Source organism: Oncorhynchus masou, chromosome 1 (genome assembly GCF_036934945.1).
Source record: "Oncorhynchus masou masou isolate Uvic2021 chromosome 1, UVic_Omas_1.1, whole genome shotgun sequence".
In the NCBI taxonomy this organism is placed as follows: domain Eukaryota; kingdom Metazoa; phylum Chordata; class Actinopteri; order Salmoniformes; family Salmonidae; genus Oncorhynchus; species Oncorhynchus masou.
This window is the reverse complement of record NC_088212.1, coordinates 24401107-24427703: the sequence shown is the minus strand read 5'-3', so window position 1 is coordinate 24427703 and position 26597 is coordinate 24401107. Positions and strand designations below refer to the sequence as shown.

The following is a 26597-nucleotide window of genomic DNA, read 5'->3' as shown; positions in this document are numbered from 1 at the left end:
GCATAGAAGTAGTTTTGCTCGTCTGGTATGCTTGTGTCACTGGGCAGCACTCGGCTGTGTTTCCCTTTGTAGTCTGTAATGGTTTGCAAACCCTGCCACATCCGACGAGTGTCGGAGCCGGTGTAGTATGATTCGGTCTTAGTCCTGTATTGACACTTTGCTTGTTTGATGGTTCGTCGGAGGGCATAGCAGGATTTCTTATAAGCTTCCAGGTTAGAGTCCCACTCCTTTAAAGCGGCAGCTCTAGCCTTTAGCTCAGTGCGGATGTTGCCTGTAATCCATGGCTTCTGGTTGGGGTACGGTCGCTATGGGGACGACCTTCAACAATGCACTTATTGATGAAGCCAATGACTGATGTGGTGTACTCCTCAATGCCATAGGAAGAATCCTGGAACATATTCCAGTCTGTGCTAGCAAAACAGTCCTGTAGCTTATCATCTGCTTCATCTGACCACTTTTTATTGATCTAGTCACTGGTTCTTCCTGCTTTAATTGTTGCTTTTAAGCAGGAATCAGGAGGATGGAATTATGGTCAGATTTGTCAAATGGAGAGTGAGGGAGAGATTTGTACGCATCTCTGTGTGTGGAGTAAAGGTGGTCCAGAGTTATTTTCCCTCAGGTTGCACATTTAACATGCTGACAGAAATTTGGTGAAACAGATTTAAGTTTCCCTGCATTAAAGTCCCCGGCCACTAGGAGCGCCGCCTCTGGTTGAGCTTTTTTCTGTTTGCTTATGATGGAATACAGCTCATTGAGTGCGGTCTTAGTGCCAGCATCGGTCTGTGGTGATATGTAGACAGCTACGGAAAATACAGATTGAAACTCTAGGTAGATTGTGTGGTCTACAGCTTATCATGAGATACTCTACCTCCGGCGAGCAAAACCTAGAGATTTCCGTCGATATCGTGTACCAGCTATTGTTTACATGCATAGTCCGCCACCCCTTTTTTTACTAGATGCCACTGTTCTATCATGCCGATACAGCGTATAACCAGCCAGCTGTATGTTGATAATGTCGTCGATCAGCCACAACTCTGTGAAGCATAAGATATTACAGTTTATAATGTCCCATTGGTAGGTTAATCTTCCTCGTAGATTGTCAATTTTATTTTCCAATGGTTAGCTAGTAGAACGGAAGGCGGGGGGGATTTTATTAGATCGCCTACGAATTCTCAGAAGGCAGCCCGACCTCTGTCCTCTTTCTCTGTTGTCGCTTCACGCAAATGACAGGGATTTGGGCCCGTTCCCGGGAAAGCAGTATGTAGTTCAATTTGGGCTCGTCAGGCTCATTAAAGGAAAAAGCTTCTGCCATTTCATGGTGAGTAATCGCTGTTCTGATGTCCAGAAGTTATTTTCGGTCATAAGAGACAGTAGCAGCAACATTATGTGCAAAATAAGTTACAAATAATGCAAAAAACAAACATAAAAACACAATTGGTTAGGAGCACGTAAAATATCAGCCATCTTCTCCAGCACCGTCAGGATATGTACACAATTCTTGGAATCTGGAAATTAGGCCCAAATCTGGATTTCACATGACTGGGAACACAGATATGCATCTGTTGGTCACAGATACCTTGGCTGTGCGAAGTTGCTGGATATTGGCAGGAACTGGGACACGCAGTCGTACACATTGATCCAGAGCATCCCAACATGCTCAGTGGGTGACATGTCTGGTGATTGTGCAGGCCATTAAATAACTGGGACATTTTCAGGTTCCAGGAATTGTGTACAGATCCTTGCAACATAGGACCATGCATTATCATGGATGTGAAGGTCCTGGATGGGCGTGGTTACACGTGGTCTGCGGTTGTCAGGCCCGGTTGGACATACTGAAAAAATCTCTAAAACGACATTCAATTCTCTGGCAACAGCTCTGGTGGACATTCCTGCAGTCAGCATGCTGATTGCATGCTCCCTCAAAACTTTAGATATCTGTGGCATTGTGTTATGTGACAAAACTGCAAATTTTATAGTGGCCTTTGATTGTCCCCAGCACAAGGTGCACCTGTGTAATGATCATGCTGTTTAATCCGCTTCTATATATGCCACACCTGTCAGTTGACTGGATTATCTTGGCAAAGGAGAAATGCTCACTAACAGGGATGTAAACAAATTTGTGCACAACATTTAAGAGAAATAACATTTTTGTACTTATGGAACATTCCTGGGATCTTTTATTTCAGCTTATGAAACATGGGACCAACACTTTACATGTTGCATTTATATTTTTGTTCAGTCAACATTTTCACCATTTGTTTGCCATGCGCCGTTGATAAAAATAGCCTTTATTGCAATGCATTCTATTTATCCATTGATTTATCATTGTTTGCTTTTGTCAGTCAGCTGTTTAGAGGCTCATTGCTTTGTTTTTCTACTGCACGCATGTATTGGTGTTGTCTGTGCCATCTGTGGCCAGAAGAAGTAGACCATTTTATGTATCAGTATTATATCCATAGTTACACTTAGATCCAGGAATCATTACAGGGTTTAAGTTCAATGTTCTAATTCAATTGTTAAATAATTGATAATTATTAATAATTAAAATAATTTAAAAATAACACGGTCATGCCATTAATGTAAGGAAAGAAATTAGGTGTTTTATGTTACAGGATCTGTGAAGACTCCAAGCATTCAACTCATGAATTATGGTCAACTCATAAACTACGGTGGAAACATGGTTTGATTCAACTCGTGTATTATATTGAAAGAAGGCTACCTGTTCTGCGTGTGTTCATGGGTGCCTCTGCTGAGAGGGTAGGCTACCGGCAGTGGTGCAACTAAACGCAGTTTACCCACCATTTTCATAAAATTGTATTGAAGGTAACCAAATCCCAATACATTAGTCTTAATATAACTGACTTTATTCACACAAAAAGTTGACTTTATTATTGAAATATTGCCACTTTAAACCACTCTTGACAGAAATGACTGGGTAGCATTAGCAGACAGACGATATGAAAAGGGGTCCCCAATTTTAAAGTCTGGTGGGCCGAGAAGTAGACATTTTCCATTACTGCCACAAGGAGGTGCCAAAATTCCAGCAGACTCTTCGTCCAGCAGACTCTAACCCTCGCTCGGCAAAGAAGTCATCATGCTTTTCTGTCATCAAAGTTTCATAAATATGAAATTAATTATTTGAAAACGTATTTAAACAAGTTTAAATGTATTGAAAACCTGAAAAGTAATGGATGATTAAGTGTCAGAATCGATAACCTTATAAGGAAACTCAAATTGCGTAATGAGATGGAGTTGAAGGTGCAAGTCGGAGAGGGAAGCCGAGGAGCGCGCATGTTTGAAATTGAAAAGTGTCACGACAGCGTTTGATAAAGAATAACATCAGCAGCTGCATTATAAGTGGGATGCACTGTTTAGCGCTACATCCCGAGGGGTTCGTGCTGATTGTACGGAGATAGTGACAGCCGGGTAAATGGCGTTCCTTGAGAAAGCAAGAAAATATTTATGTCATGGGACGTGCAGTATTATCATAAGGAGACGTATACTTGGAATACGGATGAGTAATTAAGGGAAAGAGAGAGGCAGAGGTCTACGAAAGAGAGCGAGAGAGGGAGGAAGATTGAGCTTGAGTCGGTTAAAAATAGCAGAAAAAAGGGAGATGGTTTGTTAAAGAAAATGGTAGCAATTGTAAGCGGAGTGCTAGGAAGACAGGAGGATACATGGAAGTGAATGAGGGCGAAGTGTTGGAGGTGGTAGGTGTGGTGAAGTTCTCGGAGCCAGAGGCTTCCACCGAGGGTCAGGATAAAGCTGAGTATGTGATAGTAGGAGTGAAGTTTTTGGAGAAAGTGGATCCTTGCTTTTTGGCTGATCCATTTGTGGTTTCAGGGTGGGTAAAAACATAGTCGGGTGCTGTGGAATCGGTGAGGGTAACCAGAAGTGGTCTTGTGATAATGTTTGTTTGCTGGTCAGAGGGAGAAGGCGTGGGGTGGGCGCAAGAAGTGTGAATTGTTTTGCTCTCAAGAAAATGGCGCCTTTGAAAGGAGCGATTACTTGGGGTAGCAATAAAAGTTAAAATTGAACTGAAGGGGAAGATTCCTGGTGTTTGATGCTTGTCTTTTGATGCGACGCAGACGGTGGTGAAACAGAAGAGTCATTGTCTGTTCTTTTGAGTTTTGATGTTGTGTCTGCCTGACAAAGTGATGTTAGGATATATAAGTTATCCCGTAAGAGCTTTTGTACTGAATACATTACGTTATTACAAGTGTCAAGCTGTTAGAATTATTATGAATAAACAATATCCCCATTTTAAATAGAACTGTAACTAAGTAAACTTATACTCTGTTTTATTATATCTGATTAACAATATGAGTTCATAAGGTGGGATTGTGAGACACGGACAAGGAGTAATTAAAGTTCCGCCTTATCTCAGTTCACTGGTCACGATGGCAACACCCACCCGCAGCACGCGCTATAGCAGGTGTATCTCACTGATCATCCCTAAAGCCAACACCTCCATTTGGCCGCCTTTCCTTCCAGTTCTCTGCTGCCTGTGACTGGAACGAATTGCAAAAATCGCTGAAGTTGGAGACTTTTATCTCCCTCACCAACTTTAGACATTGCTATCTGAGCAGCTAACCGATCGCTGCAGCTGTACATAGTCCATCGGTAAATAGCCCACCCAATTTACCTACCTCATCCCCATACCGTTTTTATTTATTTACTTTTCTGCTCTTTTGCACACCAATATCTCTACCTGCACATGACCATCTGATCATTTATCACTCCAGTGTTAATCTGCAAAATTGCAATTATTTGCCTACCTCCTCATGCCTTTTGCACACAATGTATATAGACTCTTTTTTTTCTTTTTTTCTACTGTGTTATTGACTTGTTTATTATTTACTCCACGTGTAACTCTGTGTTGTTGTCTGTTCACACTGCTATGCTTTATCTTGGCCAGGTTGCAGTTGTAAATGAGAACTTGTTCTCAACTAGCCTACCTGGTTAAATAAAAAAAATAAAAAAGCTTATGGGCATGTGGCAGCTGTGTGTAGGAGGGAGGTTCCGAGGTGTGATAAGTGTGCAGAAGGGCATGAGACAAAGGAATGTGTAGCATTGGAGAAAGTAGTGGTATGTGTTAATTGTAGGGGTGTCCATGGGCTGGGGATCAGAAATGTCCTATGCGAGAGAGGCAGGTTGAGGTTTCCAGGCTTAGAGTAGTGCATAAATTGTCATGCTGAGGCAGTGAAGATGGGTGGTGTGAGTAGTAGATCTGTACCAGTAAAGAGGGATAGGCCAACAAGAGATATGTTTCAGTAAGAGTGGATTTTTAGCATTTATAGCAATGTTTATCAACTATACTGCAGGGATGGAACGTAAGTCGCAGAAAATTTAGGTTGTGGTGGTAGCTGCAGAGAGGTATTTGGGTGTGAGAGACTTGACATCCGAGGAGTTACAGGGTGTGTTAATTAAGTGTTGTCCCATCCTTTAAGGTTGTTGGCATTATATATTTTTATTTAACCTTTAACAAGGCGAGTCAGTTAAGAACACATTCTTATTTACAATTGCGTCCTAACCCGGCCGCCGCTGGACCAATTGTGCGCCGCCCTATGGGACTCCCAATCACGGCCGGATGTGATTCGGCCTGGATTCTCATTATGGTCTGTCGGGTCTCCTTTTGCACTGAGATGCAGTGCCTTAGACCCCTAATCCACTTGGCATGAGGTAGGACTAAATATATTAAAATAGTGGAGTAGGGTGGTATTATTATAACCTTTTTTTGTTAGTGTAGTGTTATGGTATGTGTTTATTTATTTGTCAAGCAAAGTATATAGTAGGTGGTGGTAATGCAATATATTGGATGCCAGCCGCCGTGAAACCTCGAAGAAGAAGTAATGAGATGGACGTCGGCAGTCACAAGACCACAACAGAGTAGATCACTCTGGCTCGCTCCCCAGTCGCAGATGTGTATAATGTGGGCTGTTCTACAGGCACGATGGCTATGACAAACTTGGAACGTCTCTTGGGATCTGGATGTGTGATCTCCGTTGAATTACGGCACAGGCGTCACTAAATTTGCAAGAACTCTTCAGACTAAAGAATACACGTCTCGTCTGGGGGCGTTATCACATCAGCTTGCGCGCGGCTTTGTCTGTGCATGGCTAATGTTATTGTCAGGTTATCTAGCTGACTAGTCCAAGCATCACAGTAGAACGCTAGCAAGACAATATTGTGTGGTTACATCGGCGCTAAACTAGCTAGCTTGGCGCTTCAGTAGGAGCTGGTGTGTATGTGATGTTCTCCGTACTTTCGTACGGTAGACTTGTTGCCAGAGCTGTTATTGGCGGACTCTCTCAAACGGATAGCGGTGACTACAGCCTGGTAACGGCAAGATGCGGGTTTGGGAAGGATTTTCGAAAAGGTATCTTGAAGAAAGGGATGTGCTATGGCGACGACGCTTGCTTTATTGCCCGACATAGATCTGCCGATGTTTTGGGTGAGTAACAAACTAATTTGTCAATGTAATTTATGCATTTTTTGCCAACTATTTTGTAAAGTGACGATGTAACCTGTCAGGTTGTTTAGCTTGCTTGATAGCTAGCTAACAGGCCAGACAGTGCACATTTGCTAGATAGTTTGCAATCTTAGTGTTTTCATATTGTCAAACAATAAAAAAAAAAACAGGGACTACTTTTTATTGTAATGACCAATGCGTTAACTATGAGCTTAGCTTCAAGCCAAGAAAATAATGTACTGCTTCAAGCCAATATATATATATTTTTACTGCTTACTGGGTTATCTGCCATCATTGCCATCTCATTAGTATCAGCCTTGTTCTGCTCCCCTTTGAGGAGTCCTGGAAGTCAGAGTTGTAATAAGGGGGGCAGCCATAACCATTTATGGACACATTAAACATATTAGACAGAGAGTATTGGCAATTGTTTAGGACTTAAAATAAAATGATTTGTGACATGCTTTGTAAACAACAGGTGTAGACTAACAGTGAAATAGTTACTTACTGGCCTGTCCCAATACAAAGAGAAAAATAAATACACAATGAGTAAAGATAACGTGGCTATATAAACTACTGATTCAATGTTTGAGGTAATTGAGGTAGATACAGTGCATTCGGAAAGTATTCAGACCCCTTGATTTTTTTCTTTCCACATTGTTACGTTACAGCCTTATTCTAAAATGGATTAAATAAATACATCCTTAGTCTACACAACACCTTTTGCAGCGATCCTCAGCCTCGAGTCTTCTTGGGTATGACGCTACAAGTTTGGCACACCTGTATTTGGAGTTTCTCCCATTATTCTCTGCAGATCTTCAGGTTGGATGGGGAACATCGCTGCACAGCTTTTTTTGTGATCAGGGTCAAGTCTGGGCTCTGGGTAGGCCACTAGGATATTCTGAGACTTATCCCGAAGCCACTCCTGTGTTATCTTGGCTGTGTGCTTAGGGTCGTTGTCCTATTGGACGGTAAACCGTCACCCCAGTCTGAGGTCCTGAGCGCTCTGGAGCAGGTTTTTGTCAAGGATCTCTGTACTTTGCTCCATTCATCTTTCCCTAGATCCTAACCAGTCTTCCAGTCCCTGCCACTGAAACATCCCCACAGCATGATGCTGCCACCAACATCCTTCACCGTAGTGATTGTGCCAGGTTTCCTCCAGACATGATGCTTGACATTCAGGCCAAAGAGTTGTTATGTGAAGGATGTTATGTGCCTTTTACTGAGTAGTGGCTTCTGTCTGGCCACTCTACCATAAATGCCTGATTGGCAGAGTACTGCTGAGATGGTTGTCCTTATTGAAGGTTCTCCCATCTCCACAGAGGAACTCAGCTGTCAGTGACCATCTGGTACTTGGTCACCTCCCTGACCAAGATCTGTACCTCAACGCAATCTTGTCTCAGAGCTCTACGTACAATTCCTTCGACCTCATGGCTTGGTTTTTGCTCTGACCTGCACTGTCAGCTGTGGGACATTATATAGACAGATGTGCCTTTCCAAATCATGGCCGATCAATTGAATTTACCACAGGTGGACTCCAATCAACTCCAATCAATGGGAACAGGATGCACCTGAGCTCAATTTCGAGTCCCATAGCAAAGGGCCTAAATATCTATGTAAATGAGCTATTATTGTTTTTATTTTTTATAAATTTGCAAAAAAGATCTAAACGTGTTTTTGCTTTAATAATGGGGTATTGTGTGTAGATTGAGTATTTAAAAAAATGTAATCCATTTTAGAATAAGGCTGTAATGTGTCAAAATGTGGACCAAGTCAAGGGGTCTGAATACTTTCCGAATGCACTATATGTATACACATTGAGTGTACAAATCATTGGGAACACCTGCTCTTTCCTGGAGATGAAAGCTATGATCCCTTATTGATATTGCCTGTTAAATCCACTTTAATCAGTGTAGATGAAGGGGAGGAGACAGGTTAAATAATGATTTTTAAACCTTTTGCTTGAGACATGGATTGTGTATGTGCCATTCAGAGGGTGAAGGGGCAAGATTAAATATTGAACTGCCTTTGAGGGGTGTGGTGCCAGGTGCACCTGTTTGAGTGTGTCTAAGAATTGCAACGTTGCTGGGTTTTTAACACAAGTTTCCCGTGTGTATCAAGAATAGTCCACCACCCAAATGACATCCAACAAACTTGGCTCAACTGTGGGTAGCATTGGGGTCAACATGGGCCAGCATCCCTGTGGAATGCTTTTGACACCTTGTAGAGTCTATGCCCAGACAAATTGAGGCTGTTCTGGGTGCAACTCAATAGTAGGAAGGCGTTCTTAATGTTTTGTACACTGTGTATAACTAGGAATAGGGACTAGGCAACATGATGGATAATAAACAGTAGCAGCAGCGTATGTGATGAATAAAGAAAATAAAAAGAATAGTCCGGGTAGCTATTTGGTAAACTTTGAAACTATTCAGCACGTAGAATCTGTTCAGGGTGCTGTTGGTTCCAGACTTTGTGCGTTAGTAGTGCTTGCCGTGCGGTAGTAGAGAGAACAGTATGACTTGGGTGGCTGGAGTCTAACCATTTTTACGGCCTTCCTTTGACACATCCTGGCATAGAGGTTCTGGATGGCAGGGAGCTCAGCCCCAGTGATTTTCCTGGATTGTCCGCACTCCCCTCTGTAGCGCCTTGGGGTCGGATGCCAAGCGGTTGCCATACCAAGAGGTGATGCAGCCAGTCAAGACGCTCTCAATGGTGCAGCTCTAGAACTTTTTTTGAAAACTAATGCCAACATTTTCAGCCTCCTTGGGGGAAGAGATGTTGTCATGCCTTCTTCACGACTGTGTTGTGTGCGGTCCATGATGGATCCTTAGTCATGTGGGCACCGAGGAACTTTAAGCTCTCAAACCACTCATCTACAGCGCGGCGACGTGAATGGGGGGCTTTTCTTTTTTTCTCTTGCTTGTTTATTTAGTTTTTACTATGTAGGCTACAACCAGTCCATCTCAGACAGATTTGGTTTTTCATTCACACATTACCCCAGGCCACAATATATAGGGTGTACCTAACTGGTCCTGGACCTCAGGAGAACACTGTTACAAAACATTCATATATACAGATAAGTGCCAAAATAAAGCTAAAGTTCGGCACCAAAGTCTACACCTCTTCGTTGGTGATTGGTCAACATTGGAGATTCTTCAATAAAGTATTTGTCATTCAACGAGTGACAACTCGTTTTCATGCATGTCTATATTGACAAATACTGCAGGTCTTTTTAAGTGAGTATGCAAACACACTCGTTAAAGTTCGACTAGGCGCCAGGCGAGCTGAAGCATGCTGACGCCTTTTTAGGGTAATGTGTGTGTGTATCTCTCTCAGTTGAAGTCAGAAGTATACATACACCTTAGCCAAATATATTTAAACTCCGTTTTTTACAATTCCTGACATTTAATCAGAGTGAAAATTCCATGTCTTAGGTCAGTTAGGATCACCACTTTTATTTTATGAATGTGAAATGTCAGAATAATAGTAGTTATTTATTTTAGCTTTAATTTCTTTCATCAGATTCTCAGTGGGTCAAGGTTTACATACACTCAATTAGTATTTGGTAGCATTGCCTTTAAATTGTTTAACTTGGATCAAATGTTTCGGGTAGCCTTCCACAAGCTTCCCAAAATAGGTTGGGTGAATTTTGTCCCATTCCTCCTGACAGAGCTGGTGTAACTGAGTTAGGTTGTAGGCCTCCTTGCTCGCACACGCTCTTTCAGTTCTGCCCAAACATTTTCTATAGGATTGAGGTCAGGGCTTTGTGATGGCCACTCCAATACCTTAACTTTGTTGTCCTTAAGCCATTTTGCCACAACTTTGGAAGTATGCTTTGGGTCATTGTCCATTTGGAAGACCCATTTGCGACCAAGCTTTAACTTCCTGACTGATGTCTTGAGATGTTGCTTCAATATATCCACATAATTTTCCTACCTCATGGTGCCATCTATTTTGTGAAGTGCACCAGTCCCTCCTGCAGCAAAGCACACCCACAACATGATGCTGCCACCCCCATGCTTCACGGTTGGGATGTTGTTCTTCGGCTACTTTTAACAATTTCCACAAACTTAAAAAAAATTTTTAAAAAATTACTGGAAGAACTGTGCAGATACAAAGTTTGGTACCAGAATAAAACCGAGGGAGATTTTACTGTAATTCTGTTAGTTTTGCAAAATATGTTATTTATTTTTTCCCCGGCATTTAAAACATTATTTTCAAAGTTTTCATTTACTTTGTCAATTGTTCAAAATAGTCATTGTGCATAGGGTTGTATTGGTTGAACTTTGGTTTTAGTTTGGCATACATTTTAAAGGGAAGACATCGGCGTCTCCACGTAATTCTGTTACCGTGGAATTGTCCCGGCCATAACAAAAGCCAGAAAATCCCCCTTGACTAGATAGAAAATCACCATCCACTTCAGGCTACATGTTGTTCTCTGTGTGGTTTGGGAGGAAGTTGTGAGGCATGCCATGTCTCCTCGTTGTCACTACCGGTAGCCTCAGGTTGGCAGGGAGAGAATGAGGGAGAACCCTCCTTGTATGGTCACAGCAAGAGCTGATTTTTTTTTATAGTGTCTGGAAGCAGCTGGATAGACTTGCCTTTCTAGGAAAAACATGGACTGCCAGACTAACTTCTCACACTTTAGGCAGAGGGACATTTCAAATACCAGAGAAAACAAATGGTTCATGTTTTTATGAAGTGGGATAATGTGACCTCAAGCTAGTGTAGGGGCTTGTTGATAATGTAACTTGACAACTGCAGATAATGTCTTAACTTCCAGTTTTGCATAGTTATCAGTAAAAGTTGTTTATGTACCAGACTGGCCAAATGATCAATGGAGATTATTCCAGGAAATAGGCCTGTTTCTCAAATTGATCATTTGTAATAATAAGCAGGTCAAAGAAATGTTTATCTGAAGTGTCCCTTGTCTCATTCGGAGCGGCAGGTAGCCTAGTGGTTGGCCTAATAACTGGAAGGTTGCGAGATTGTATCCCCGAGCTGACAAGGTAATTATCTGTTGTGCTGCCCCTGAACCGTCATTGCTGCCCCTAGGCCGTCATTGTAAATAAGAATTTGTTCTAAACTGACTTGCCTAGTTAAATAAAGGTAAAATAACTATTCTGAGCACTGTTATGCTGTACACTTGGTGCATTGTTTTGGTGTATGTGCCTATTGTTTTCCCGTCACATCTGCGTGACAACGTCTAGTTCTTGTTTCCGACCAATATTGACCTCTTCCTTTTGTAGAAAACGTCTCAGCCAAGAAACATTTACATTACATTTAAGTCATTTGGCAGACGCTCTTATCCAGAGCGACTTACAAATTGGTGAATTCACCTTATGACATCCAGTGGAACAGACACTTTACAATAGTGCATCTAAATCATTTAAGGAGGGGGGGGGGTGAGAAGGATTACTTTATCCTATCCTAGGTATTCCTTGAAGAGGTGGGGTTTCAGGTGTCTCCGGAAGGTGGTGATTGACTCCGCTGTCCTGGCGTCGTGAGGGAGTTTGTTCCACCATTGGGGGGCCAGAGCAGCGAACAGTTTTGACTGGGCTGAGCGGGAACTGTACTTCCTCAGTGGTAGGGAGGCGAGCAGGCCAGAGGTGGATGAACGCAGTGCCCTTGTTTGGGTGTAGGGCCTGATCAGAGCCTGGAGGTACTGCGGTGCCGTTCCCCTCACAGCTCCGTAGGCAAGCACCATGGTCTTGTAGCGGATGCGAGCTTCAACTGGAAGCCAGTGGAGAGAGCGGAGGAGCGGGGTGACGTGAGAGAACTTGGGAAGGTTGAACACCAGACGGGCTGCGGCGTTCTGGATGAGTTGTAGGGGTTTAATGGCACAGGCAGGGAGCCCAGCCAACAGCGAGTTGCAGTAATCCAGACGGGAGATGACAAGTGCCTGGATTAGGACCTGCGCCGCTTCCTGTGTGAGGCAGGGTCGTACTCTGCGGATGTTGTAGAGCATGAACCTACAGGAACGGGCCACCGCCTTGATGTTAGTTGAGAACGACAGGGTGTTGTCCAGGATCACGCCAAGGTTCTTAGCGCTCTGGGAGGAGGACACAATGGAGTTGTCAACCGTGATGGCGAGATCATGGAACGGGCAGTCCTTCCCCGGGAGGAAGAGCAGCTCCGTCTTGCCGAGGTTCAGCTTGAGGTGGTGATCCGTCATCCACACTGATATGTCTGCCAGACATGCAGAGATGCGATTCGCCACCTGGTCATCAGAAGGGGGAAAGGAGAAGATTAATTGTGTGTCGTCTGCATAGCAATGATAGGAGAGACCATGTGAGGTTATGACAGAGCCAAGTGACTTGGTGTATAGCGAGAATAGGAGAGGGCCTAGAACAGAGCCCTGGGGGACACCAGTGGTGAGAGCGCGTGGTGAGGAGACAGATTCTCGCCACGCCACCTGGTAGGAGCGACCTGTCAGGTAGGACGCAATCCAAGCGTGGGCCGCGCCGGAGATGCCCAACTCGGAGAGGGTGGAGAGGAGGATCTGATGGTTCACAGTATCGAAGGCAGCTGATAGGTCTAGAAGGATGAGAGCAGAGGAGAGAGAGTTAGCTTTAGCAGTGCGGAGCGCCTCCGTGATACAGAGAAGAGCAGTCTCAGTTGAATGACTAGTCTTGAAACCTGACTGATTTGGATCAAGAAGGTCATTCTGAGAGAGATAGCGGGAGAGCTGGCCAAGGACGGCACGTTCAAGAGTTTTGGAGAGAAAAGAAAGAAGGGATACTGGTCTGTAGTTGTTGACATCGGAGGGATCGAGTGTAGGTTTTTTCAGAAGGGGTGCAACTCTCGCTCTCTTGAAGACGGAAGGGACGTAGCCAGCGGTCAGGGATGAGTTGATGAGCGAGGTGAGGTAAGGGAGAAGGTCTCCGGAAATGGTCTGGAGAAGAGAGGAGGGGATAGGGTCAAGCGGGCGGCAGGTTGTTGGGCGGCCGGCCGTCACAAGAAGCGAGATTTCATCTGGAGAGAGAGGGGAGAAAGAGGTCAGAGCACAGGGTAGGGCAGTGTGAGCAGAACCAGCGGTGTCGTTTGACTTAGCAAACGAGGATCGGATGTCGTCGACCTTCTTTTCAAAATGGTTGACGAAGTCATCTGCAGAGAGGGAGGAGGGGAGGGGGAGGAGGATTCAGGAGGGAGGAGAAGGTGGCAAAGAGCTTCCTAGGGTTAGAGGCAGATGCTTGGAATTTAGAGTGGTAGAAAGTGGCTTTAGCAGCAGAGACAGAGGAGGAAAATGTAGAGAGGAGGGAGTGAAAGGATGCCAGGTCCGCAGGGAGGCGAGTTTTCCTCCATTTCCGCTCGGCTGCCCGGAGCCAAACTGTAGTCTTCTGGGAATGTCTTAGTCAGGAGTGTTAAGAATAATCATAATCCTATGTTATCCTCTTTTTAACCAAACGGTTTGTGGTCTCCTCAGGCGTTGCAGATGGAGTGGGGGGTTGGAGAGACTACGGGGTGGACCCATCCCAGTTTTCAGGGACCCTGATGAAGACGTGCGAGCGGCTGGTAAAGGAGGGACGCTTTGTTCCAGGCAACCCTGTGGGCGTCCTCACAAGCAGCTACTACGAGCTCCTACAGAACAAAGTGCCTCTGCTAGGTGAGTAAAACCAGCCCTTGAGGAACACTGTTTTGTGAGGCTGGTGCAAAAATAAATCACTAGTATCAGCCTCATGCTTACTAGATTAGGCATTTAGAGTAGAGCAGCGGTTTCCAAACTAGGGGTCATGACCCTATGCGGGGTCTCCTGATATGAAAATGGGGTCGTGGGAAAATTGCCAAAATCTGAAGGAAAAAAATATATACTACCGTTCAAAAGTTTGGGGTCACTTAGAAATGTCCTTGTTTCTGAAAGAGAAGCAAAAAAAAGGATCCTTTTTAAAATAACAATACAGTGTCGACATTGTTAATGTTGTAAATGACTATTGTAGCTGGAAATGGCAGATTTATTTATGGAATATCTACATAGGCGCACAGATGCCCATTATTAGCAACCATCATTCCTGTGTTTCAACGGCACGTTGTGTTAGCTAATCGAAGTTTATAATTTTAAAAGGCTAATTGATCATTAGAAAACACTTGCAATTATGTTAGCACAGTTAAACTGTTCTGATTTAAGAAGCAATAAAACTGCCCTTCTTTAGACCAGTTGAGTATCCGGAGCTACTGCATTTGTGGGTTTGATTACAGGCTCAAAATGGCCAGAAACAAAGAAATGTCTTCTTAAACTTGTCAATCTATTCTTGTTCTGAGAAATGAAGGCTATTCCATGTGAGAAATTGCCAAGAAACTGAAGATCTCGTACAACGCTGTGAACTACTCCCTTCACAGAACAGCGCAAACTGTCTCTAACCAGAATAGAAAGTGGGAGGCCCCGGTGCACAACTGAGCAAGAGGACAAGTATATTAGTATCTAGTTTGAGAAACCGACGCCTTACAAGTCCTCAACTGGCAGCTTCATTAAATAGTACCCGCTAAACCCCAGTCTCAACGTCAACAGTGAAGAAGCAACTCCAGGATGCTCAGAGGAGCCAATTTAATTTTTATTTTTTTGTACCTTTATTTTACTAGGCAAGTCAGTTAAGAACAAATTCTTATTTTCAATGACGGCCTAGGAACAGTGGGTTAACTGCCTGTTCAGGGGCAGAACGACAGATTTGTACCTTGTCAGCTTGGGGATTCGAACACTCTAACCACTAGGCTACCCTGCAAAAGAACAGATACTGGACAGAGGAAGATTGGAAAAAAAGTGTCAAGGACAGACTAATCTAAATTTGAGGTGTTCGGTTCACAAAGAGGAACATTCGTGAGAAGCAGAAAAAATGTAAAGATGCTGGAGGAGTGCCTGACGCCATCTGTCAAGCATGGTGGAGGCAATGTGATGGTCTGGAGGTGCTTTGGTGGTGGGAAATTTGTACAGGGTAAAAGGGATCTTGAAGAAGGAAGGCTATCACTTCATTTTGCAATGCCATGCCATACCCTGTGAATGGCACTTAATTGGAGCCAATTTCCTCCTACAACAGGGCAATGACCAAAAAAACACTACTCCCAACTTTGCAAGAACTTTGTTAGGGAAGAAGCAGTCAGCTGGTATTCTGTCTATAATGGAGTGGCCAGCACAGTCACAGGATGTCAACCCTATTGAGCTGTTGTGGGAACAGCTTGACCGTATGGTACGTAAGAAGTGCCAATCCAACTTTTGAGAGGTGCTTCAGGAAGCATGGGGTGACATCTCTTCAGATTACCTCAACAAATTGACAACTAGACTGCCAAAGGTCTGCAAGGCTGTAATTGCTGCAAATGGAGGATTCTTTGATGAAAGCAAAGTTTGAAGGACACAATTATTTAAATTAAAAATCATTATTTATAACCTTGTCAACGTCTTGACTATATTTCCTATTCATTTTGCAACTCATTTCATGTATGTTTTCATAGAAATGACCTTGTTTTCCAAGTGACCCCAAACTTTTGCACTGTAGTGCATATACAAAATATAGATAGATGGATAGAGCTATCATATCGTCTTTTTATATCAAAATCATTGCATTGTGGATAACCTTAAATATACACTACCGGTCAACTTTTAGAACACCTACTCAAAGGTTTTTCTTTATTTTTACTATTTTCTACATTGTAGAATAATAGTGGATATGTTAAAACTATGAAATAACACACATGGAATCATGTAGTAAGCAAAAAAAAGTGTTAAATATATTTCAGTTTCTTCAAATAGCCACGCTTGGCATTTTCTCAACCAGATTTACCTGGAATTCTTTTCCAACCGTCTTGAAGGAGTTGCAACATATGTTTAGCACTTGTTGGCTGCTTCTCCTTCACTCTGCTGTCTGACTCATCCCAACCCATCCCCATTTGGTTGAGGTTGGGATTGTAGAGGCCAGGTCATCTGATGCAGCACTCCATTGCTCTTCTCCTTGGTCAAATAGCCCTTACACAGCCTGGAGGTGTGTTTTGGGTCATTGTCCTGTTGAAAAACAAATTATAGTCCCACTAAGCCCAAACCAGATGGGATGGCGTATTGCTGCAGAATGCTGTTGTAGCCATGTTGGTTAAGTGTGCCTTGAATTCTAAGAAAATCAAAGACAGTGTCACCATCAAGCACCCCCACACCAGAAAACCACCACCTCCATGCTTTACGCTGGGAAATACCCATATGGAGATCATCCGTTCACCCACACCGCGTCTCAAAGACACGGCGGTTGGAACCAAACATCTCTAAATTGCACTCATCAGACCAAAGGACAGATTTCCACCGGTCTAATGTCCATTGCTTGTGTTTCTTGACCCAAGCAAGTCTCTTCTTCTTATTGGTGTCCTTTAGTAGTGGTTTCCTTGCAGCAATTTGACCATGAAGGCCTGATTCACACAGTCTCCTCTGAACAGTTGATGTCTGTTACTTCAACTCTGTGAAGCATTTATTTGGGCTGCCAACTCCTAATGAACTTATCCTCTGCAGCAGAGGTAACTCTGGGTCTTCCATTCCTGTAGTGGTCCTTGTGTAAGCCAGTTTCATCATAGTGCTTGATGGTTTTTGCGACTGCGCTAGAAGAAACTTTCGAAGTGCTTCAAATTTTCTGCAATGACTGACCTTCATGTCATAAAGAAATTATTGGATGTCGTTTCTCTTTGCTTATTTGAGCTGTTCTTGCTGTAATATGGACTTGGTATTTTACCAAATAGCCCTTCTGTATACCCCACCCCTACTTTGTCACAACACAACTGATTGGCCCAAATGCATTAAGAAGAAAAGACATTCCACAAATGAACTTTTATCAAGGCACACCTGTTAATTGAAATGCATTCCAGGTGACTACCTCATTAAGCTGGTTGAGAGTGCCAAGTGTGTACCTAAGCTGTCAAGGCAAAGGGTGGGTATTTGAAGATTCTCATAACACTTTCTTTTGCGCTTACTACATGATTCCATATCAAAACTGACATAACACATCTTCTATTATTCTACAATGTAGAGAAGAGTAAACATTTAACTCTGTTCTAAAACTTTTGACCGGGAGTGTAAATGAAAGATTATTAAAATCTAAAATATATATAATTCAACTAGACAGCATCTTTGGATCATGGGAAAAGGCTGCACTTGACCATTGTATCCCTCTGCCATATGGAAGCATTGTATGATACACCGAGAGCAACTGGTGGCAAAAGAGCTGAGCACAGAACTGACATATACTGCAGCAGGTAATTGATTGTAAACTTATACTGAACAAAAATAGAAACCCAACATGCTACAATTTCAGAGATTGTACTTCGTTAGAGTTCATATAAGGAAATCAGACAATTTAAATAAATTATTTAGGCTCTAATCTATGGATTTCACATGACTGGGACGCATACAGATATGCGTCTGTTGGTCACAGATACCTTTAAAAATAAAGGTAGGGGCATGGATCAGAAAACCAGTCAGTATCTGGTGTGACTCACTGCCTGAGGCAAATGGTGGTCACATCTCCTTCGCAAAGGTTTGATCAGCCTGTTGATTGTGGCCTATGGAATGTTGACCCACTCCTCTTCAATGGCTGTGAGAAGGTACTGGATATTGGTGGGAATTGGAACACGCTGTTGTACACGTGGATCCAGAGCATCCCAAACATACTCAATCGGTGACATCTCTGGTGAGTATGCAGGCCATGGAAGAACTGGGATATTTTCATCTTCCAGGAATTGTATACAGATCCTTGCGACATGGGGCCGTGCATTATCATGCTGAAACATGAGGTGATGTCGGCAGATGAATGGCACAACAATGGGCCTCAGGATCTCGTCACGGTATCTCTGTGTATTCAAATTGCCATTGATAAAATGCAATTGTGTTCTTTGTCCCTAGCTTATGTCTGCCCATACCATAACCACACCGCCACCATGGGGCACTCTGTTCACAACGTTGACATCAGCAAACTGCTGGCCCACGGTTGGACGTACTGCCAAATTCTCTATAACGACATTGGAGGCGGCTTATGGTAGAGAAATTAACATTCTCTGGCAACAGCTGTGGTGGACTTTCCTGCAGTCAGCATGCCGATTGTACGTGCCCTCAAAACATCTGTGGCATTGTGTGACAAAACGGTGCATTTTTAGTAGTGCCTTTTTATTGTACCCAGCAAAATGTGCACCTCTTGTAATGATGCTGTTTAATCAGTTTCTTGATATGCCACACTTGTCAGGTGGATGGATGATCTTGGCAAAGAAGAAATGCTCACTAACAGGGATGTAAACAATTGTGCACAACATTTGAGAGAAATAAGCTTTTTGTGCATATGGAAAAATAAACTTATTTCAGCTCATGAAACATGGGACCAATACTTTACATGTTGTGGTTATACTTTTGTTCAATGTACATCAAACCACATCCACTGCACACATGCCTGTTCTCATATCTCCACATATTTTTGCAATCAGAGTATGATAATGTTCTATTTCACATGGAGGCTTGGTGGTTATCAAGGGGGAGTGTTGGAAAGATTTTTTGTATTGAGAGAGGAATGGTTGTCATTCACAATGACAACAGTTCATAAAGAAATCATTCACAAACAAAAAACTAGCTTCGAATGGAACATTTTGAAGTCAACCAACTTGGAATTCCAACTCGTGAACAGCCGACATGATCACTGACGTCATGATTTGACCTTGTATTTTTCAGAGGTCCCAGTTGTCTTGAGCACCATCAGTGCTCTCGTCTTAAAACCAAATATGGTTCCAGGCTGGATGTTACAGCAGAGATGAGGTGCGCGCTGTCAGCCACGCCCCCTGACTTTGAGAAACTCCAACGCGACATGAATCAAGCCACACCCATCTCATTAGTGGTGGTGAGAAGAAACATAGTCAATCACAAATTAGTCTAAAACAGCCCCACATTAAAAGTATGTCTTCTCAACACACCATCACAATCAGAAATACGTTTAGAATGTTTTTCAATTGACTCCCATAGCCCCAAATAAACAAGTTAACATTGGCTGTTAAGTACATTTCTTTCACATTTGGGATCGCAAGAATGTTCAGATATCAAAATGGTGTCGTGGGCCTAAAACGTTTTGGAACCACTGCAGTAGAGAGAACAGTCATGGGATGGGCTGTTATTTTCGGTCTGTGTGGTTAGACTAAGTGGCATGGGGCGCTGCTATTTAGATAGGATATTTGCATCATGAGTCAGACAGCTGCTGCATGCCTCTTACTATTTTTGTTGTTACTATGTAAAGACTAGTAGCCTATTCCTACTACCTGCAACTCCGCTCCAGAATCTCGTCTTGATCAGTGCTTTGCTAGAATGAAGCAGGCAGAAACATGTGGGAGAAAGAACTGCGTAAGGAGTCCAGAACGGTCTGTCTCGGTGGTCTGTACTTTTTCATCCCATGTCGCATGTAGAAGACAAAAACAAGTTGGTGTTGTATTTTTCAATTGCGGTCATGAGTCCAACAGTAATTGTATTACTATTGGAAAAACATTCAAGAACGTGAGTGAGAGAGTCCGAGCGTGAGGGGGTTGTATGGAGCACCCATAGCACATTCTGGTGGTCCTAACTAGATGACTCCTTAGCAGGGTGTGGCTGCACACAGAGCCATGTTTTCGCCGGTTCGGTTTACTTTTATGTTTCCTTCAATTTTATCCTTCCAAGGCCTCCCGAGTGACGCAGTGGTGTAGGGCAGTGCTAGCTGTGCCACTAGAGATTCTGGGTTCAAGTCCAGGCTCTGTCGCAGCCCGCTGTGACCGGAAGGCCGATGGGGCAGCGCACAATTTCCTCCGACACATTGGTACGGCTGGCTTCCGGGTTAAGTGGGCAATTGTGTCAAAAAGCAGTTTGGCTTGGTTGGGTTGTGTTTCGGAGGACGAACGGCTCTCGACCTTCGCCTCTCCCGAGTCCGCACGGGAGTTGCCGCGATGAGACAAGACTGTTTGGACAAGATAAATTGGATACCACGAAATTGGGAGAAATCTATTCAACTTCATTAGTTACAGATAGAATCACTGTCGTGGAAATTCTTACACAGGGACACCTGAAGTCAATCTTAAATGAATTGTTTGTCAGTGCACCGGAGAGGTTCCAACCAACTCAATGCACCATAGTACACCATGTCAATCAGGAGCTCTACCTGGGCAGTCCCAGCAGTTGTCTTATATACGGCTATACAGACAAGTTATATTTGCATTAATTAATTAATCATTGCCTAGTTAAATGAAGGTTAAAAAAAATAATAATATGAATGTGACCGACCAATACTGTTTCATAACATGTGACAGACCAACACCTCACAAGGCTTCTTTCTCTCTAAGCTGAGCCCTTGAAACTGAGATATTTTGTTCGTTCTCAAACACGGTCTGGGCAAATTGTACAAATGATCACTATCAGTAGCTGCAGTCAGCCACTTGCATGAACACAGAAATTGGTTATTAGAACAGCACAAAAATTCAAATCCCCATTACACCACCCATATATTCATCTTCTTGTGTTTCCCTCCAGGCAGCAGCACGGCCTGTATCGTGGTGCTGGACCGGCAGAGTCACAGGCTGCACACAGCCAACCTGGGAGACTCTGGCTTCCTGGTGGTGCGGGGAGGAGAGGTAGTGCACCGCTCCGATGAACAGCAGCATTACTTCAACACCCCCTTCCAGCTCTCTATCGCCCCGCCTGAGGCAGAGGGGGCTGTCCTCAGTGACCGGTCAGTGGATTCTGTCGAAGCCATATTTTGTATTGTAAAGAAGCTGTGGTTTGGCTTTGACGCACAGAGAGTCTCGGCATTGGTTCAGCCCTTGAGCTGCTCCCTGGTTTGTCAAGTTTTGCTGCAGCTTTGAGTGTCCAGTACTGCCACAGTCAGTGTGCATGTAGGCCAGGGGCAGCTGGGGCCGTGTGCTGCTGTCGCATGCCATCAGCTGCGCTAGATACTCCAGTGTGGGGTGGGTGTTGGATCCCTGCTCCTGTCCCAGCCAGCTCAAAGTGTCATCAGACACACAGAGAGGTTAACTTAGGGCCCTCCTCACAGCAGCCAATCCCAGGTCTGCTGGCCCAAAGGCTTTCTGACCCCTGTATTCTAGAACCGGGAGATTATTTAAATTGGTAGGTGTTTTGTCCTATTTCACATTATACGCATGTGTGAATTGGAAATGTTTTTTTGCTTATCCCAACTCCCCCCATGGGCTCACGGCCAGGGACTGCCGTTATTAATGGCATCCCTGGAGCAGTTAGGGTTAAGTGCCTGAGGCAGCATTTTTAGCCCTTGATGGGCAGACAAGATGTTCATTGTTTTATTTAGAGCTAAATCTGTGACTGTCATCATGATTATTTTGAAACCTTTATTACTAAAGCCTTAATGGAAAGACTGCTGGGTTACAAATGGTTTGTATGACAGCCATGACTGGCGGGGAGTCTGGGGCAGAGAGAATTTAAGGCCGCTTTCCAAGGCACTGTATAATCATGACAGTTAACTGATGCGCCGCAAGACTTATTTCCCTGCGTTGTGTTGATATGCTCTTGTAAGACTTCCACACTGACTCAGTGTCTCTCTGTGCCCCTTCAGTCCTGATGCTGCAGACAGCTCCTCCTTTGACGTCCAGTTGGGGGACATCATTCTCACAGCCACAGATGGCCTCTTCGACAACATGCCCGAACACATGATCCTACAGGAGTTGAAAAAACTGAAGGTACACCCTCTCATAAATCCTTGCAGTACCTGTGTGCAACAAACATGTTTACAGTAAGTAGAGTATTGAAGTAGAGGACCGAGACATTCCAAAAATGTTAACACTATCCTCCATTTTTGTTTTTTTGCAGAACACTAACTATGAGAGTATCCAGCAGACAGCCAGGAGCATTGCAGAGCAGGCCCATGTTCTGGCATACAACCCCAACTACATGTCACCTTTTGCACAGTTTGCCTGTGACAATGGACTGAATGTAAGAGGTAATGATTATCACTTCATGTGAGTGGAAATTGGAGACCAAGCCAAAGTAGTCCTCATTTCAGTCCATTGGCTCCATTCCTGCCCTGCTTCAGGGAGAATGACACCCAGAGAGGAATAAGAAGTGACTGATCCCTTGTTTTTTAATAGTTTTCCTTCCATTAGGGATGATACATTTGATTGTTCCCTGACTGCATCTCTTTCTCATTCCCACAGGAGGAAAGCCAGATGACATCACTGTGTTGCTGTCAATAGTGGCAGAGTACCCAAACTAGAGATTGTATGGAGGCTAGTATGGAAATGAGGAGTTTCCTCTTGTCTGCCTCTTGAAGATGTCAGACTGCTTTGGTTCCTGCTGGCGGGGATTAAGGACTGATGTTGGTGGCTGAGCTGCCCTCCCGAGACCATCATTCCTCCAGGATTCAATCAGGCCCATCTCTCAGATGGAACACTGACAATACATGCACTGACTTCACCATCAGAACTGAGTGTTAAGGGTTGTCTGACACATCTGCTAGGCTACCTGCTGCAAAGTATCGATCTTGGAAAGTCTCTAGTTGTCTTTGACCTAATCCCTGTTCAATGGGATAAAGGATGTAGTCATGTTGAAGATGAAGCTCTGGCTCTCACATGAGGAACAAGTCTGTTATTTTGGGATTTGGGCTGTAAAACAAAGCCCAGAAGGTAGAGATTAAGAATCTGGGTCAGTAGTAGCCAGTCAAAAGTTGATTGGGTCAGGAATGAAAATCTATGGATCGTACATGTGAGTGTTCCATCATGAGCTGAGCTGATTTGAAGACCGTAAGTAACATCAGAATACGATATCTGAAAGAGAGCGGCTCTCCAGTTAGACTGGTCCATGACTCGCTGACCCCTGTCCCGGTCAGAGGAATAAGGCAACCACAGAGTTATCTACAATAGAGAACTTTAGTTCAAGAGGACATATGAGATGAATGTGGTTCTGTACAGAGATGAGAGATTAATGAATATACTGTACATAATAAACATTGCATGAGAATAAAAGGAGTAATAGCACAAACAATAATAATATTGACTGTATAAGGAGATGGTGACATAAGCAAAGGACTTGTATAACACAGTATCCTCTATAACAACAAGCAATAGTAACAAACAGTTCAATAATATCATCACTCACCACTGTCTACACACTCATCACTCTTGTCCACTTGGAGAGAGACTGAGGAGGCTCTGACCTGAGCAGGCAGGACTGTCAGGTGTCCTGCCCTCTAGCAACATATTGGTGATCTAGTAGCAAAGGGCACTGGGTTTGGGGATCCCTTAGTCTCTCTGGCACCAGCAGGGATTGGTAGAGTGAGCTGCATACATTTAGAAATCATCTACCATCAAGTCTGAATAATAAGGCCTCAAAAAACAACTTTCAGTGACTCAGATTAAACAAATCAAATTCATAATAAATTATATTGAAGGGCAAACATTTTTATGTAGGCATAAGGGCATGTGTCGATGTGAATAAATGTTGTTGAAATGTTTTGGTATATTTTTGGACAAGTGACATTTTAAGTTGTTTGACTGATCTAATGGATTGTATGAAGACCAGGTGCCGTTGCTGCATATCAGTTTCTGATTGTTCACTGGAAGCGCTACTTTGTCCCAGGCCTGCTGTTTTCAACTCTTTCTCTCACTCAACCTCAATGCTCTGCTATGAAAAGCCAACGGATATTTACTTACAAGGTGTTATACTGTTGCACCCTCTATAACCACTTTGGTTATGACTCTGCTGGTCATCTATGACCGTTTTTAAACGTCTTTAAGAACGATCTGGCCTTAATGGCCATGTACTGTTATATTCGCCACCCGGCAGAGCCTGGTTCCTCTAGGTGATTCCAGCCTTTCTAGAGTTTTTCCTAGCCACTGTGCTTCTACTTCTGCATTGCTTGCTCTTTGGGGTTTTAGGCTGGGAATCTGTATAGCACTTTGACGACTGCTCTTGCAAAATGGGCTTTATAAAATACATTTGAGTGCAATTTGGGTTGTACATGGACCAAGTGAATTGTTTCTAAGGATGGGACATTTTGACTTGATGTTTCTGTTAAACCTATCCATTTTTATTTGTCACATACACATGGTTAGCGGATGTTAATGCGAGTGTAGCGAAATGCTTGTGCAGTTTCCTAGGAACGCGAAGCGGCCATCTGTCGGCGCCGGAAGTACTCACTCCTGTGATGCAAATGGTGTGACTGCAAGTGATGTGGAAGGTTATTGTGTGATAGAGTAACCTCTAGCCTTTCTGATTTTATATTGTATACAAGTGAAATGTTTTATTTTAATTTTATCTAGGCTACACAGCTTTCTTCAGTATCCACTGGGATGCAATGGTAAGGACCATTTACGCACAAGGTTAAAGAAAGCATATCTGAAAGCTCACAGTGGATGTTGGTCAGGTGACCATGTTTTTTAAAACTTGTTTGGTGGGAATCTGGACTGCGCACAGCTTCAATTTAGCTTTAGGCGTAATTGTTCACAATCAGCATTTCCTTGTCTCATCAGTTGTCCCTGCTGTAAAGCTCCAATAGGACATTTCATTAAGTGATACTAATCAGGTCACTTGTTTCATTTTTTAATTGCAGGTTTTCATTTTCATTGTTGCTGCAGACAAATGCACTGTGCATTTACAACATTACTTGTGTGCAGCAACATTTAAATAGTAACATGTACTATGCACATGTTGATTTAAACAGCTAATGAACACAGAGCAGAAACTGCCAAGTAGCCATATGATTCACACTTTTCCCATCATGCCCTGCTGTCTTAATTCATTTACGCCATCTGATCTGAGACCTCTTATTCCCTTTCAATGTGTTCAATGCTTTTCACCATGGGACACACGTGAATGAACAAGCTATTTTTAAGGCTTGAAAAAGTATGACATGATCTTAGAATCCTTCATATTCTGTGTATCATCTGAGGTACCCTTGGTGGTGGTCTTGTTGATGTAATGGTGCACCCTCACTGAAGGCTTCTGTCCTGCTTCAAGGGCTCTCCCCTAACTAGGAAAAACCTATTGATTCTGGTACAGACTGGCTATCAGGTATTTCATCATTAACAATACCCTGCATGCCTTTCATATTGCGCAGGGAGATGAAAGGCATCTGCACTGGATGACAAATGTTTTTGTAAGCATTATGGCACTAGAGGTTGACAATAACCTCACCAACCTTAAAGTACAAGCAATTCTCCCTGTCAGATGGCACTATATCAAAGCTAGCTTCCCCATGATGTCCATGTCCCCACTGGCCTAGTGACCTGACCAGACAGTTTTGTTCTGTTGGCCAATTCTAGACTTCAGTTCAAAAAGCAAAGTTTGTTACAATGAGAGCTGCTTGTATCATTTATTTTGATTGTACAGTTCAATGCAGAGGCAGGTTCTATTAAACATGTTTTCAAAGCTGACATATTTAAATAAAGAGTATAGTATGTATGACCCTTGTTCTTTTCCTTTAACAGAAGACCCTTGTCATAGGTTTTTCTTGTGTCAATATTGTTTGTTCACTGGTCTCTGAAAGCTATATTTACTTGCACAGTAGTCTGAACATGTCCTGAGATAATGAACACATGTCAAAAGCACACAAGCATCTAGAACAAGAACAGGCTACAATTGTAATACCAGCTAGGTAAGTTATACTGCTATACTGTTACACATGATCATGTGTTTCTGATAAACTCTCCATAGTTGTTCTCTCTTCAGATGGAACCCTGAAGAGAGGGTAGCAATTCACTACTGTGACTTGTCAATGCCTCTGCCTCAGTACCACAGTGGACCAGACTCACTATGCGCCGGTTTCCCTCTGTTGTCTGCGCTTATGCAACCAGAGGAAACTGCCTGAAGCTACAAGAGAATGCTCAGTGTGATCTGTATGTTTAGTTACACATTCCTCAGGTGTGGCATCCATGCGCTTGGCTTGAGGAATGTTTTCATGGGCAGGTCTAGATCAACTACACTATACATCACTTAAAAGAGATTCTGATACTTTTTAGACATTAGTTCTGAAAGTAGCACTCATGAGCCAAAAGTGGACTCATGTGCAGATATGTGCACCACATCATTGCTCTCTCTCTCCTGTGTGTACATCTTGCTAGCTGTCACTCATGTTTATGCATGTATGAACTACACATCCAGCCCAAAGTGGGAGTTTAAAAATCTTCTCGCAAAATGTCTGGA

At 43.3% G+C, this 26597-nt stretch overlaps 1 protein-coding gene across 2 annotated transcripts; it reads left to right on the top strand.

Annotated features, from left to right (window-relative positions):
• Window positions 1–4841: 4841 nt before the first annotated feature.
• On the top strand, window positions 4842–25859 carry LOC135539909 (protein phosphatase PTC7 homolog). Of its 2 annotated transcripts, none has more exons than XM_064966162.1 (6): window positions 4842–6454; window positions 13896–14075; window positions 20961–21159; window positions 22015–22138; window positions 22269–22391; window positions 22613–25859. In XM_064966162.1, the coding sequence occupies exons 1-6, from the start codon at window positions 6253–6255 to the stop codon at window positions 22649–22651; spliced, it is 867 nt and encodes a 288-aa protein (XP_064822234.1). In that variant the 5' UTR covers window positions 4842–6252; the 3' UTR covers window positions 22652–25859. The 2 variants fall into 2 exon arrangements, with proteins under 2 accessions (XP_064822234.1, XP_064822224.1); XM_064966152.1 differs by having other exon boundaries at window positions 22269–22398.
• The last annotated feature ends 738 nt before the right edge of the window (window positions 25860–26597 follow it).